The following is a 16,149-nucleotide window of genomic DNA, read 5'->3' on the forward strand; positions in this document are numbered from 1 at the left end:
GGTCTACTGACAGACGTCCACCTACGCACCAGAATCCGCTTGCAAACCTGCGCTTGAGGGCAGCTGTCAGCTTTACTAACACTCATGCATGCTTAAAGTTATGTACGCAAACATAATGCAGTATGCACAGATGCATGCAGTTACCCAGAATGAATGCAATGCAAATAATTCCTCCTATACATCTGCAGCCGAGACTAAATGGTGCATATGGTGAATCTCATAAACACAGCAGGTTCTTGCTCGCAGCGACTGGCATGTTCAGCCTGTTTACTACACATGCTGCATGCATGCATGTGATCGCCTCCAGTGCAAGCACGCTTGAGAGCCCCTCACTCAGCCTGAGTCCAATGACAAAGAAATCATAATGCCGGATTATTTACACACTATAGTACACATCATTTCCAGCAAAAACAAACTACTGTAGGTTGATGGTTTGCTTTTCCCTGAGCTGCAGCACAAAACACTTTCCACTCCTTTCTCTGTGATTCATCCTTGTCCAGGCATGAAGAAAACTGTTCCTAAGCAACACGCGGTCAACAAAAATCTCAGCATTATCTATTTTAGCATGCATGTTCTGACATTTAGTTCTTGAAGTTTAATTAATAAGCGTAGTGTTACCGGTGACTGCAGGGAACACACAAACTGATATAAGCTCTCTAACAGTTATTACTGTGTTAAGATAAGCTAATAATAGGATTAGTAATAAACTTACTATTTATTACTAAACTGCAATAGTAATAAACGTACTCCAATTTTTCAGTAAGTGAAATCAATAGTAATGCACCAAAATTTATAAACACAGAAACCAAAATTAAAGTTTAGCAAACAATTCTTTTTTGCTGAAAAACGAAGTTGAAAATAAAGTGTTGGTAATTCAATTTACTTTGCTGTATAATTGTTTTTTTTAGCTGAGAAATTAAACTAGTTGTAATAAAGTTCTTCAGCAATGAGTCGTCTATCAACATTTTAGCCTAACAAATTTTCAACAGTCAAAGCATTTTATTGGAGAAGCGATAATAAAATATTGTGTTTTGGTCATTTGGACAATTTTTTTTTTTTTTTCAGTGAAATATTTTTAAGTTACTATTTCGATTCGAGTGCGTCACTAGAAATCAGTTTTTACAAATGAACCAGTGACAGTTTGGCATTTACCATTAGCATGTTGCCAAGATTACAGGTGAGACACATATAAAACACACATGCAAAAATATTCAGTGGAAAAATACAACTAGACAGAACTAATTTACGGATATTACGGATATATGTTTACTTCACTCACTTCATCCACCATCCTCGTGCATTCTGGGATATTCTTCTTATTAAAGGATGGTTTTGCCTAAGTATTTGGCCAAAATAAGGTGTCTATCTGTTGAAAAAAAAAATAATCAAATCTTTTTTGCTCTTATCGTGCATCAGGTTTCTGGAAGGCCACCTGTCCCCCATCATGCGCTAGTCCACTCCTCGTGTTTGTCAACTCAAAAAGTGGAGACAACCAAGGGGTCAAATTCCTGCGTCGCTTCAAACAGCTGCTCAATCCTGCTCAGGTCTTTGACCTGGTCAACGGCGGACCTCATTTAGGGTAAGACCAGGATGTAAAAGGTCACAAGAAGTGAACTGTTGACTTTCGTCTTAGAAGCAAATAAGTGATCTTTTTTACTTGTTTGCCAAATAGGTAGTTGACATACAGTAAGATAATGACTTTTTATCCATCAACATTCTAATTTTATATTAAAGTTATATGAAAGTATAATCGAAAGTGTAATTTTTTAAGTCCCATTCTAATTTTTATAAAATTTTCTCCAGTTCTAATCTCCTGTTTGGCTCATTTTAATGATTCTACACTGGGACAAATAAATTTTTCCATACACTGTAGTCTAAGCTCATAAAAACTGCAGGAATAATGATTACAAAAAAGAATGAGAAAAATGCTGTTTAAAGTAGTTTAGCATGTCACACCAAACCTAATCTCACTCGGTCCCTTTAACTTTGTGACACCTTTTGAGAAGCATTTATTTGTTTGTGTCAATTAAATAGTTATGTTCTCTTTCCAAGTCTTCGCTTGTTCCAAAAGTTCGATAACTTCCGGATCCTGGTGTGCGGTGGAGATGGAAGCGTTGGTTGGGTCCTGTCTGAAATCGATAAACTAAATCTTCACAAACAGGTAATTGAACAGTACTGCACCATGTCCTAATGACTGAAAGTAAACTTGTTGCTGCATGGTTAGGAATTGGCTCGAGAGTATCAGAGCAGATGTTTATGAGGTTTTCTTAATGAACTGTCTCTCGTTGACAGTGCCAGCTGGGCGTTCTGCCGCTGGGCACCGGGAATGACCTGGCGCGGGTGCTCGGCTGGGGGCCGTCATGTGACGATGACACTCAGCTTCCTCAGATACTGGAGAAGCTGGAGCGAGCCAGCACCAAGATGCTGGACAGGTACAGAGCACATACTAGCATGACCACAAAAACCCTGGACCACAAACCAGTCATGGTATTTTGTTAATGTCCTACCGTAAATATATCAAAACTTTGCTAAGGACTTAAAGTTTAAAAATTACTTTCATGCAGTGTTCTTCATGCAGCTCCAAGTGAATGAAAATATCCTGCAAAGTTTTAAATCTGAAAGTGCACCTTGTATAAAGTTACTGTGTCTCAAAAGAAAGAGTCGACTTTGAATCACTGGAATGAGTCATTTTTAAACGAATCCCAAGATGTTTCATGTTGACATCAATATGAAACATTTGCATATTGCCAGCACTGCGCTCACAAACACTGCTTTATCAGGAATTACAGGCATGATGCCTCCCAAAACCAAAATATGATCATTTCATTACCCATAATAGGGGTACTTTAAAGGCAATTTTCTCAATGTTGTGATGTTTTTTTTTTTTTTTTTTTTTTTTTGCACCGTCAGATTCCAGACTTTCAAATAGCTTCATCTCAGCCAAATATTCTCCTATCCCACCAAACCATACATCAATGGAAAGCTTCAATCAGCTTCCAAATGATGTACAGTATTGTTCAAAATAATAGCAGTACAATGTGACTAACCAGAATAATCAAGGTTTTTCGTATATTTTTTTATTGCTACGTGGCAAACAAGTTACCAGTAGGTTCAGTAGATTCTCAGAAAACAAACGAGACCCAGCATTCATGATATGCACGCTCTTAAGGCTGTGCAATTGGGCAATTAGTTGAATTAGTTGAAAGGGATGTGTTCAAAAAAATAGCAGTGTGGCATTCAATCACTGAGGTCATCAATTTTGTGAAGAAACAGGTGTGAATCAGGTGGCCCCTATTTAAGGATGAAGCCAACACTTGTTGAACATGCATTTGAAAGCTGAGGAAAGTGGGTCGTTCAAGACATTGTTCAGAAGAACAGCGTACTTTGATTAAAAAGTTGATTAGAGAGGGGAAAACCTATAAAGAGGTGCAAAAAATGATAGGCTGTTCAGCTAAAATGATCTCCAATGCCTTAAAATGGAGAGCAAAACCAGAGAGACGTGGAAGAAAACGGAAGACAACCATCAAAATGGATAGAAGAATAACCAGAATGGCAAAGGCTCAGCCAATGATCACCTCCAGGATGATCAAAGACAGTCTGGAGTTACCTGTAAGTACTGTGACAGTTAGAAGACGTCTGTGTGAAGCTAATCTATTTTCAAGAATCCCCCGCAAAGTCCCTCTGTTAAAAAAAGGCATATGCAGAAGAGGTTACAATTTGCCAAAGAATACATCAACTGGCCTAAAGAGAAATGGAGGAACATTTTGTGGACTGATGAGAGTAAAATTGTTCTTTTTGGGTCCAAGGGCCACAGGCAGTTTGTGAGACGACCCCCAAACTCTGAATTCAAGCCACAGTACACAGTGAAGACAGTGAAGCATGGAGGTGCAAGCATCATGATATGGGCATGTTTCTCCTACTATGGTGTTGGGCCTATTTATCGCATACCAGGGATCATGGATCAGTTTGCATATGTTAAAATACTTGAAGAGGTCATGTTGCCCTATGCTGAAGAGGACATGCCCTTGAAATGGTTGTTTCAACAAGACAATGACCCAAAACACACTAGTAAACGGGCAAAGTCTTGGTTCCAAACCAACAAAATTAATGTTATGGAGTGGCCAGCCCAATCTCCAGACCTTAATCCAATTGAGAACTTGTGGGGTGATATCAAAAATGCTGTTTCTGAAGCAAAACCAAGAAATGTGAATGAATTGTGGAATGTTGTTAAAGAATCATGGAGTGGAATAACAGCTGAGAGGTGCCACAAGTTGGTTGACTCCATGCCACACAGATGTCAAGCAGTTTTAAAAAACTGTGGTCGTACAACTAAATATTAGTTTAGTGATTCACAGGATTGCTAAATCCCAGAAAAAAAAAATGTTTGTACAAAATAGTTTTGAGTTTGTACAGTCAAAGGTAGACACTGCTATTTTTTTGAACACACCCCTTTCAACTAATTGCCCAATTGCACAGCCTTAAGAGCGTGCATATCATGAATGCTGGGTCTTGTTTGTTTTCTGAGAATCTACTGAACCTACTGGTAACTTGTTTGCCACGTAGCAATAAAAATATACTAAAAACCTTGATTATTCTGGTTAGTCACATTGTACTGCTATTATTTTGAACAATACTGTATGCATGACTGGTTTTGTGGTTGAGGGTCACATATGTGGAGCTTATAATATCCGTGTTGTTGGCTACATCTACAGTTGCTGTTTACAGGTGGAGTATAATGACGTATGAGATTAAAATACCTCCAAAACACAGCTGCCCCGCCACACCTGAGGACACAGAGGACGGCCAGGTACCAGCAACACATCAACACTTATAAAAGAGTTGTTGACATGTCACAGTGTGACATACTACACTTTATCTAAGACTAGGCGCCACTGGAACACAACAAAGACCACACATCTTTCAGCTGTTTCCCTCACTGCACTCAAAAGAAAACATCTGGCACACCCACTGTAGTCCGCTTCATGACTTTGAGCCATCATTTTTAGTCTAAATAAATAGGAAACTGTTGCTATTATTTGTAGAGTGATTATATGTCCTCTTTTTCCAGGACATGTCCTTGCCAGGATTTCAAAATTGCCTAAAATGTCCTGGTTTTGGTCTGTTTTCCTATTGATGTACTCTCTACAATCCTCATACATTATTTGTGTGCATATTTGCTGTTTTGTTTCGACTGTTTTCTGTAGATCCCGCTTTCTCGCACGCCATGATTGGTCGATTATGTACAATGCCTGCACGCTTTTGGTTAAACTACTTTTCATTCATTACCTATGAAAACGACAGGAAAATAAAACCAAAATCCCCACATATTACAAATTACAAAATCCTGACCAGGCCAAGACATAAAAAGAGGGCATATAGTCACCTTATTATGTGTACTTGACTGCTCATTTATGAAATAATTTGGATAATTTGAGTATGCATTTTAGCTAGTTGTGAGAGTCTTGTATCCTTACCTCCGATTAACACATGTCCCAAATGACACACTATCCACTATGCACTCATACACTATGTACTCAATGTTATTTAGCATATGTTAAAGGCCAGTCATGCAGTGATTTAGTTTTCATGCTCAGGAAATGTTACATGAAGTTGGAGCTTGATGTGTATGGGTGGCTTTAGTTACAGATCTCTGTATACGAGGATTCAGTGGCTGCTCATCTCACAAAGATCCTGAACTCAGATCAGCACTCAGTGGTCATATCTTCATCAAAGTGAGTCCTCTCACACCATACAGTGCATATTCCACCAGAAACAACGATAAAGCATTTCCTCTGATCTCCTCCAGGGTATTGTGTGAGACGGTGAAGGAATTTGTGGCCAAAGTTGGGAAGTGTTATGAGAGAAGCAGTGACAGTACGGAGGAGGCTGATGCACTTGCTCTCAAAGTGAGTCTGTGATGATGCCTCACCTCATGATGACTCTTTCAGTCGTACACTATAAACCTGTTTATCAATGCAACACCCTCTCCTTTGTTCTCCGGCCGCAGTGTGCCATTCTGAACGAGAAGCTGGACTCCCTCCTGCAGACGCTGAATTTGGAGGCGCAGGCTCTGACGCCCTCAGCCCTCACCACGCCACCCATCGTGGAGGAGGAGGTGGAGGAGGAGGAGCTGGAGGAAGAGGAGGATCTGAGTGAAGAGTCCATAACGGAGCTGAAGGAGAACGAGACTGAGAAAGGCTCCGCCCATAAGCTCTTCAGACCCCGCGAGCAGCTGGTGCTGAGAGCCAACAGCCTGAAGAAAGCGCTCCGAAAGATCATCGAGCAGGCGGAGAGAGGTACGATTGTGCAGCGTGTCCTGCTTCGTCTTTTGAATAGGGAAAAGAAAAACACTGATCTGTTGATTACAGTAAGCGGCTCTGGATATAAGCGTCTCTTAAAGGACTAATCAGATGATATTGAAATGGATGATACCTGAGAGTTCTTGATCTTCAGGGATTTTGATCTTTTTAAATGGAGGATCAACACATGTGTCAATAAGTCAATAGGTTTCAGTAATACTCTGTAATACTTTGTTTCTAGGCCTGGGCAATAAATACTAAATATTATCTAAATATGATATAATAAAAAACAATTACATTTTTGATGTTTAGTTAAATATGAAATATAATCTAACTTCAATATAATAAAATTAATGTAAGAATTGTGTGTACATATATATATATATATATATATATATATATATATATATATATATATATATGTAATAACACCAAAATGTGAAGAAGAAATGTTTTTTCTTTAAAAAAATGTTTTTTCTTTAAAAAAAAAAGGCAGCACAGTTTAATGTTACACATATGGTTAAATATAACCCCAATTTTATATAGTAAAAATAAACGTAATAATGTTTTGTTTATTTAAATACAAAATATTTTCTAAATATAATATCATAAAAATAGCAATATTTTTTGTTTAATGTTTAAATATTAAATCTAGATAATTTTGTGTAATTATGTTTTTTACTTTAAATTGAAGATATTTAAAAGATTAGTAATTACATATTTTCTCTTTAATGTTCCAGAGGCAGCACATTTTAATGTTAAAATATGTTTAAATATGACCTAATTATTATATAATAAAATAGATTTAATAACTTTTTATTTTTTTAAATATAAAATATCTAAATATGATACAAATAAATATAATACAATTTTGTGTACATATATAGTGAAACAAAATGTCATTATAAACAATTAAATAAATAACAATAAACAATATATTTTCTATTTAATTTAAATGTTTCAGATACAGCACATTTTAATGTTAGAAATATGTTTTGTTAGGCACATTTTCAGTTATTTTTTTTAGCACGAGTGTTAAAATCTAGAGTAATAAACAGCTAAATTTACTTTAGTTCATATTTTACAAAGTAATAATAATAATAATAATAATAAGGAATGTCACATTGGGATATCCAAGAGTTTTGAATTGATTAATTGCAACAAAAAGTGATTCACGTAAGTAAACTGAATTTAGCAATGCTGACAGTGTGACATGATGTAAGAGTAATTCTTGATATCAGACACCAAAAAAAAAAAAAACAGAGCTGAAGTAGTTCTCAAGACAAGGAAAGATTGCGAAAATAGTCTGATGACACGCTCTTTGGGAAACTTCAGTTTAAAAATTGTAATGCTCACAATTTAGTGTCATTTTATAAATGAATATATAAATCAAAGATGTTACCCCAGTGCATGAGTCCAGAGGTGTGTCTGTGTCTGTGTCTGTAGTGGTGGACGAGCAGAACGCTCACACGGACGAGCAGGAGCTGCAGTCTCCCACAGACTTCAGGAAGGACAGCGAGGAGGAAAACAGAGACAACGAGAAGGACGAGGACACTAAAGAACTGGAAGCCTTGCCCTGTGAGTTCACCGCTTCCTTTGAGCCACTGAGTGCTCTCGCTGAATCCTCCATTTGACTGCATTCAAGTGCCAGGATGTTTTTTTGTCTCACAGGAGCTGTTTGTGCATGAAAGGCTTTTTATAAGTCTATTCTTTACAAAGACTGGAACGCACAGTATGCACATTTTCTGTATGCTTGAAATACTCATATGATTTATTACAGTTGTACGGTAACTGATTGCCAAAAGTTACATTTTTAAAACTACATTTCATGCAAAATTCAGTTACGAGATGATAACCGGGCGACACTTATGTGCAACATCATGAGATCATGTGACTAATCATATATGGTGGAAAAATGCCTACTAATATGCAAAGACAGTAGGCAGGATGCTGTGCATACTAGACATTGTCCAGTACGTCAGTTTTACATTCTGAATATAACTCTGCATTTTCAGCATATGATGATTTGAGACAGTCATTCTTACAGCACATTATTTAGGATGAACTGTGGTTCAGTCCTTGGTTTGGAGCTGAAGGATCTGAAAGGGATAGGGCTGCCCTCTAGTGACTAACCCATTATAGTAAATGATTGCAATTCGATCTAACTTGATTACAACAAATTAACAGCAGGCTAAATTGTTGTTGCTGTTTTTATTATTATTAATATTATATTATTGTTTTTTATGTATTTATTTTGGGGATTCTTTTTATAACAAAAGAATGACTAGAAACTTAAATTATTATTATTAATATTATTAGGGTTTATTTTTATTAAAAAAATACTATTAGTTGTTTCACACATTGCTTTTAGTTAAAAAATTCAGCAACTTAAATTATTGTTATAATATTTTTTTTATATAATAAAAATGCGATAAATTATTATTAGTAGTAGTAATATTAATAATATTCTAAATAAAGACTCTTAATTGTTTTACATTAGTCTTAGTTAAAAAAATATCTTTATCATTATTATTAGTAGTATTCATAGTATTATTATTTATTATTTTTATATGCGTATTATTTTTATTAAAAAAATACTATTAGTTGTTTCACCCATTACTTTTACTTTACAATTCCGCCAACTTAAATAATTATTGTCATTATTATAATAATTATAATTATTATTCTATAATAAATTATTATATTAGAATTATGAATATTATATTTTTTATAATAAAAGTGCAGCAACATATATCATACTTCTAGTTTAAAATTTTGCAACTTAAATTATTATTACTATATTATTATTACTATTATTATTATTATTATTATTATTAGGTTTTATAATTAAAATGCAGCAACATGAATTATAATAATAATAATGATTATTATTATTATAAATAAAGAATTACTCTTAGTTGATTTACACATTTATCTTAGACTAAAAATCAGCAACATAAATTATAATTCTTCTTCTTCTTCTTCTTCTTCTTCTTCTTATTATTATTATTATATTGCTTTATTTCTATTACTAATCTCTGAAAAGGCCTTTACTCTTATAGTTATAGTTATTCTCATGAAGCCAGACTGCTCTAAATGGGGAGACAAGCTTTTGTTTTGTAAAATTGCTCAATAACACAATCTTTCTCCTTCAGAAGGTCTGGGATTTCCTTACGGCTCACAGACTGTAAGTGTTTATGGCTGCAATTATATTTGTAGGTGACCCAAAGGATCCCTGTGCTATATTTCTGTCTATAGAGACCATATCTTTGTTTGCTGGACAGTGGCACTTCCTGTTTACATAGAGGCCTGATGTCTGCTCATGTTTGCAGTGTGGCATGAAACACTGCCTTTATTCTCTCTAGTCGGTTCAGTCTCTCAGGGGCTCCTCCTTCTCATGAGCCCTGGATGTGTTTTGGTTTGTTTATGTGGGTTACGTTCTGCTGAATATCTCTTTTACAGCAGATTTTTCACTTCTTGTTGAGAGCCTGTGACCAAAATGTACGGGTTACTCTTACGTGCTGGAAAAACTGAGCATTTAGCAAACAAAACAGCATTAGATTGTGCCGTGTAACAGGCGCTTGGGCAGATTACTGCTGTGACGAATGAGTGTGCTGTACACGTGAGCTCATGTTTTGTTCTGTGTTTTGGCAGTGGCTAAGTCGCCGTGTTCGCCTCCAGAGAGGCGTGTGAGTCGCAGCACACAGTCCTGCGGCTCTTTTTCCATCACTCCCTTCACCACAAGCAAGGAGAACCTACCCGTCCTCAACACACGCATCATCTGTCCCGGTACGCTGCTGCTGACCCGAAAACATCCAAAAGTGCCATTTCTGTCATCACTTATTCACTTTCATGCCGTTTCAAACCTGTGTGGCTTTCGTTTTTTCCACTGAACACAAAAGGAGATGTTAGGAAGAATGTCCGAGCTGCTCTTTTCCGCATAAAAGCATCACCTGTGGCTGCTTTTAAAAAGAAAATTGTATTATATTGTATTGAATGTACGCTTCAAGTAGTGTACTTCTAATCTTAAGTATAACAAAAAGAACTGTACATAAACTATAACATATGAATTAAATAAAAGCACAATAAAGTGTACTTAAAAAGAGCACACTTTTATGACACTTAAGTACCCTTTTAAAAGTGCACTGTAATAATGTCAGTTAAAAGTGCTAATGATAAAAGCACATCGAAATTACAGTCTGTTGTCTATTATTATAGTGATTATTTTCTGTTTTAGTAAACAGTAATTACATTCTGCAGTACATTACAATATTTCAGAAACACTGGAAATAATTAGCAAATTACATATAACCAAGTCTTACTTAAGTGGTTAAAAAAACACTCAGCCAGTTGCATTTCATTTAAATTTAAACTATAATACATTTTCATTTATTTGCAATTTACATGTAGTTAAGTGTCCAAACATTCATTTCTCACTTAATTGTTTTGTTTTAAAGAATAGTTTTTATTTCCATAATAAGTACTCTTCTTAAAAGTATGTTAAGTTGTACTTAAGTAAATCGAAAGCTTTTATGTGAGGAATAGACCCAATATTTGATTTTTATTTGCTGACAATAATAAAGAATAATAATCATAAATTTCAGTCGGTTTTAGACACAAAGCTATCATGTGACCTTAGAACACTTGGAATATACCGCACAATGGGTCTCATTCATGAAACATTCGTAAATATACGAGTAAATATCTGAGTGTTTTGCGCGTAAAGAGAACTTCCCGCAAACTCTTCTCCTGATTCACAAAAACTTCGTAAACGTCAGATGTGATAGTGAAATGTGTGTGTGTTTTAATGAATTCCAATCAGTCGTAAATGGGACGCGCGTGCACGCTCATTCTCAATTACCATAAATCACGCCCATTAAATCCGACTGACAACTATATATGAGCATCATATTATGACACCAAACGAAAGATTTCAACATGTCTTCTCAAAAGCGACTGAAAAAGAAACATTTCTCAGCTGCAAAAATTGAAGTTTTATTATCAGAAGTTCATTCAAAACGCCACATTTAATTTGGCGTATGAGGTCCTAAAAAAGGAAGTTTGGAAGCATATTACAGATCCTATTACTGGCTCTCATAATAAAAGTTAAAAGAAAAAACGTATGTAATTAATATATATAATATTTTTTTTCAAAATGCAGTGTAAATATGTACCCGATTAAGGTGAATTAAAATGCAGCCGTATTAATGAGCAAAACGTTCAGACATTAAACGCACTATTTACGCGTGGCTGGGAGCAGGTGTAGATTTCTTTCGTACCAACTAACATTTGGAAAATACGAACGTTTTAATGAATCCGAAAATTTATGCCAAAACCACTTTACACGCAATTTACACAAAAATTCGTTCTGCTCGTGTTTCATGAATGAGACCCAATATTTATGATGCTTAAAAAGTGACACCTTTCATCATGCATATTCTGCAAAACATCTTGTTTTGTGTTTCGCTTAAAAGAAAGTTAAACAGGGTTAAAACAGCAAGATGAGTAATCAATAATAGACTCGGTTTTAATGATGGTTCTTCTGATGTGAAATCTTCAGGACTGCGGGCAGGTCTTGCTGCATCTATAGCTGGGAGCTCCATAATCAGCAAGATGCTGCTTGCCAACATTGATCCCTTTGGTGCGACACCCTTCATAGATCCTGACCTGGACTTTCTGTAAGAGCTTCGGTTTCCTTTTTCTTGTTTAGGTTTATTTTGAGTGTATCTGTGGAACTTACCCAAGTCATTTCTCTCACAGAGAGGGCTATTTGGAGAAGTGCGTGATGAATAACTACTTTGGGATCGGGTTGGATGCAAAGATCTCGCTGGAGTTCAACAACAAGCGCGAGGAGCACCCGGAGAAATGCAGGTAGTTCAGGATATCAGCGTATACTGCATGTGAAAAAACACCACTGACTAGGACGCAACGGTTGACTAGTTCTTCTTTCACCGTCCAGAAGTCGCACTAAAAACATGATGTGGTATGGAGTTCTGGGGACGAAAGAGCTTCTGCAGCGGACCTACAAGAACTTGGAGCAGAAAGTTCAGCTGGAGGTGAGACCTTTTTTTAAGTAACGCTAATACCACAATATGGGATTGAATAAAGCAGTGAGACAAATTAAATAAGCATAACCATTAGATACATATATATACTATATTGTATGTTTCGGACTATAAGTCGCACCTCAGTATTAGGCTTGTTGCGATAGTCTGTGTTACCGGTGATACACGGTGTTTAACCCACCTACCGGTCATAGCACTTGACCACCGGCACCGTCCCCATAGTGTTGAAGTTTTAACCTATAGCAATAAAGCACTTAATTCAGTTAGTGACTACGTGCCTTCGTAATTTAGCGTGAGCGGAACGAGCACTGGAGTAAAGCAGCAGGTATCCGATTTCATTTATCATTCGAGGAGAGTGAGGCGAGCTAAAGGATGGCGGAAGATCTGGTTTCAAAGCGAAATGCAAAGGCACCTATTTGGAAATATTTTGGATTCAAACCAAATGCCAACAGGGATGTGTTTGATTTTCGTTCGTTGCATATTCGATGGTTGTGCGGTGTTTTTTTTTTGCTGAAAAAGCCAAGGCAGGCACTTTATTTAACGAATGGTGAATTTTATATAATTTATATAATATAGTAATATTTTATATAATTTCTTGTTTGATACTTCCACGATGTGTGCAGTTTCATAAGTGCTTTTGTTTAATTTTTGCATGGTGTGTTAAGTTATTATTCATTTTGCAATATGTAATACAAGCGAGTGTCTTATTGTTTTGTGTATTTTTATTAAGAAAAAAATAAATTAACCCATGGTTAATTCAAACAAATGCTACTGAATTGCCGCTAATTAAAGTGAAAGTAAATTGAGACGTGTGCACGTCTGCACGACCGCATTTTCGGCCACCCGAAATCCCCGACACACAACCCCGGTGACACCGGGATTACCGGTTTTTTCACACGTCGATTAACCGGTGGAAAAAATCTGTCACCGCAACATCCCTGCTCAGTATAAATCGCATCAGTCCAAAAATATGTCATGATGAGGAAACAAACATATAGAAGTCGCACTGGACTATAAGTCGCATTTATTTAGAACCAATAGAAAACATTACCGTCTACAGCCGCGAGGGGGCGCTCTATTCTGCTCAGTGCTCCTGTAGTCTACACTGAAGACATAGAGCGCCCTCTCGCGGCTGGAGACGGTAATGTTTTCTGTTGGTTCATTTCTCTTGGTTCATGTCAAATTAATTTTGATAAATAAGTCGCACCTGTATATAAGTCGCAGGACCAGCCAAACTATGAAAAAAAGTGTGACTTATAGTCCGGAAAATACGGTATATATAATTAAATAAAAAGATGCGTATTAATAGGTTTTAACTATTGTTAACTATTAACAACTTGGTGACAGGGTTGACAAATATGTATAAAAATGGATCTAAATGATAGTAAATAATAAATGTCACAATACAGTATATGAAATGTTCTATTGTTTCTTTTAACAGGAGGAGAATTGTGCAGTAATAGGGATGATATTTGATGTTTTAAAATACTTTTATGTTAAATAATAGTTTATATATTTAGTACAGTGGTGCTCAACCGCCTTCACTGTCCCATATTCAAAGGCCAATGTCCTATTTCCAGTTGTTTGTAAAAAAATTTTTTAACTCACAACTTTGACCTGCTAAAATATTTTAGAGGTTGGCATAACCAAAAAAAAAAAAAAAAAACATTCCCACAGATATTTTATTAATATACAGTACATGTAATGACTAGAGATTGCAGTTAAATATAATTAAATTTAAGCTTCTTGAACGTTTGGTCTAGTAGTTTTTTTCTTTTATTTTCAGGAACAACAAACTTGATTTGTGCTTTAAAAGAAGTAACAGACACTTGTTGCTGCAATATTTGTGGAAAGTGCCTAATGTTGCCAAGCCTGAACAACTAAGAAATGGTTTGATTGAACTGATTTAATGACAACAGCTGCTCGAACTGAATGTCTGAACCAGTTGTTGGTCAAACGGTTGTGTTGGCCGTCTTCCGTTCAGGGCTGCTCATGACTGTGTGATTGATTCTGCAGTGTGACGGCCAGTACATCCCACTCCCCAGTCTCCAGGGGATCGCTGTGCTGAACATCCCCAGCTACGCCGGGGGAACCAACTTCTGGGGCGGCACCAAAGAGGATGACGTAAGTCATGCTGCTGGAGGTCATGGGGGTTTGTTCTCATCTAACAGCATTTCCATCCTGGCTCTGAGCTGTTCAGCCCTTAGACGTCAGTTAAGAGTTGAAATATGACACCATGTAGAGAGGAAGTGATGACTTGTTTAATTAAGAGGATGAGCAGGCTCTGTGTTGACTCGTGTTGTTTAACGTGCAGCTGGCTCCGAACAAAACCTTTTGAACCCAGAGTGACAGGGGTCTTTGTTCGCAACAAGTGGCCTTTTGGCAGCGGGTTTGTTTTAGCTCACAGGCCTCGTTCAGAATGAGGTTACCTCCGGACACAAGGTCTGGTTACAGAAGGGCAGAGTGCAGAACGCTTAGATGCCTGGGATCTGGGACAGGACGGTCGAGGACTGAGAGTTTATCACTGTAAAGTGTGACATATGAAATAATAGCCTGAAAAATAGACCCTTTAATTGAGCCTTTAGAGAAAATCTAAAAATAAATTAATAAATAATTTAAAGTTTGCTAACATTATGCTTTTATGACTAGAATAGAATAATGTAGAATATGGAGCTTACACTTGAGGAGGAAAAACTTTCAGATGCTCAAACTGAACAAAAATATGAAATATGTTGCAACAGTTGTTATATATAAATTAAATGTTGAAAGCTTGTAATGCATATCGATGAAAGCTTTGTAACAGAATAGCAGACTTCTTAAATACTGTAAAATTGTTTCAAGTATCTGTTGTCACTCTATATTTCCCAATAATATTTAAGGTTATATTTAAATGATCAGTTTTATGATCAAAATTTGTATACCATATAATGCTGCGCAATACAGTGATACAAATAAACGTTCTTCAAAAGCGTTCTTCATATTTGATGCTCACATTTTTAATATTTTCTTAAAGATGGTGTGTGGATAATCTAGTAAAGTTGATTCATCATACAGCTTGCATCTTGAAATATTACTTATAATATAAAAGTTGTACCATGTACCATTTTTACGATTTAGTCTTTTACTTGCTAAAAACATCAATCAGATGACAGAAAGCATGTAGTAGAAGCCTTAAAGCCTTCTTTTAGGAGAAACTGTTTGTGAATTGTGAATGGTGAGGGTGAGCCTGTAAGGAGCCCCCTTGTGGTGGTGAGCTATTTTTACTATTTGTGTTTTTTTGTCTTCTTGTGCAGATATTCTGCGCCCCTTCGTTTGATGATAAGATTTTGGAAGTGGTGGCTGTGTTTGGGAGTATGCAGATGGCTGTGTCGAGGGTGATCAAACTGCAGCATCACCGTATTGCACAGGTAAACACACCTCACACACGAATGACACAGACGTGTAAAGGCTGTGACTGATGATGATAGAGTGTGTGACTCTCCTCATCCCTCCCAGTGTCGCACGGTGAAGATCACCATCCTGGGAGATGAAGGGGTGCCGGTCCAGGTGGATGGAGAAGCCTGGATCCAGCCTCCTGGAGTCATCAAGATTCAGCACAAGAACCGGGCTCAGATGCTGACAAGGGACCGCGTGAGTGTTTCTGAGGAACAGTCAGGATATGGGGAATTTATTTCCACAATATTACCATAAAATGGGATTAGAACAAATTAATGAATAATTTGTCCAAAAGGGTTTCATTTACACTAATGTTCAAAAGTTCTTAAGTTTTTTTTAATGTTGTTGAA

At 36.6% G+C, this 16,149-nt stretch overlaps 1 protein-coding gene across 5 annotated transcripts in view; it reads left to right on the top strand.

Moving 5' to 3' along the window:
* The window catches only part of LOC127965131 (diacylglycerol kinase eta), a 73,578-nt gene that overhangs the window by 44,394 nt on the left and 13,035 nt on the right, over window positions 1-16,149 (top strand). For all 5 annotated transcript variants that reach the window (XM_052565723.1, XM_052565726.1, XM_052565722.1 and 2 more), the window contains 15 exons: window positions 1,417-1,579; window positions 2,053-2,161; window positions 2,293-2,432; window positions 4,726-4,807; window positions 5,641-5,732; window positions 5,807-5,906; window positions 6,008-6,296; window positions 7,746-7,877; window positions 9,954-10,088; window positions 11,860-11,977; window positions 12,060-12,170; window positions 12,259-12,355; window positions 14,381-14,488; window positions 15,658-15,771; window positions 15,860-15,994. In XM_052565723.1, the coding sequence (XP_052421683.1) occupies window positions 1,417-1,579; window positions 2,053-2,161; window positions 2,293-2,432; window positions 4,726-4,807; window positions 5,641-5,732; window positions 5,807-5,906; window positions 6,008-6,296; window positions 7,746-7,877; window positions 9,954-10,088; window positions 11,860-11,977; window positions 12,060-12,170; window positions 12,259-12,355; window positions 14,381-14,488; window positions 15,658-15,771; window positions 15,860-15,994 (1,925 nt within the window). The remainder of the gene's footprint in view (window positions 1-1,416; window positions 1,580-2,052; window positions 2,162-2,292; window positions 2,433-4,725; window positions 4,808-5,640; window positions 5,733-5,806; window positions 5,907-6,007; window positions 6,297-7,745; window positions 7,878-9,953; window positions 10,089-11,859; window positions 11,978-12,059; window positions 12,171-12,258; window positions 12,356-14,380; window positions 14,489-15,657; window positions 15,772-15,859; window positions 15,995-16,149) is intronic.

This window comes from Carassius gibelio, chromosome B9 (genome assembly GCF_023724105.1).
Source record: "Carassius gibelio isolate Cgi1373 ecotype wild population from Czech Republic chromosome B9, carGib1.2-hapl.c, whole genome shotgun sequence".
Taxonomy (NCBI): domain Eukaryota; kingdom Metazoa; phylum Chordata; class Actinopteri; order Cypriniformes; family Cyprinidae; genus Carassius; species Carassius gibelio.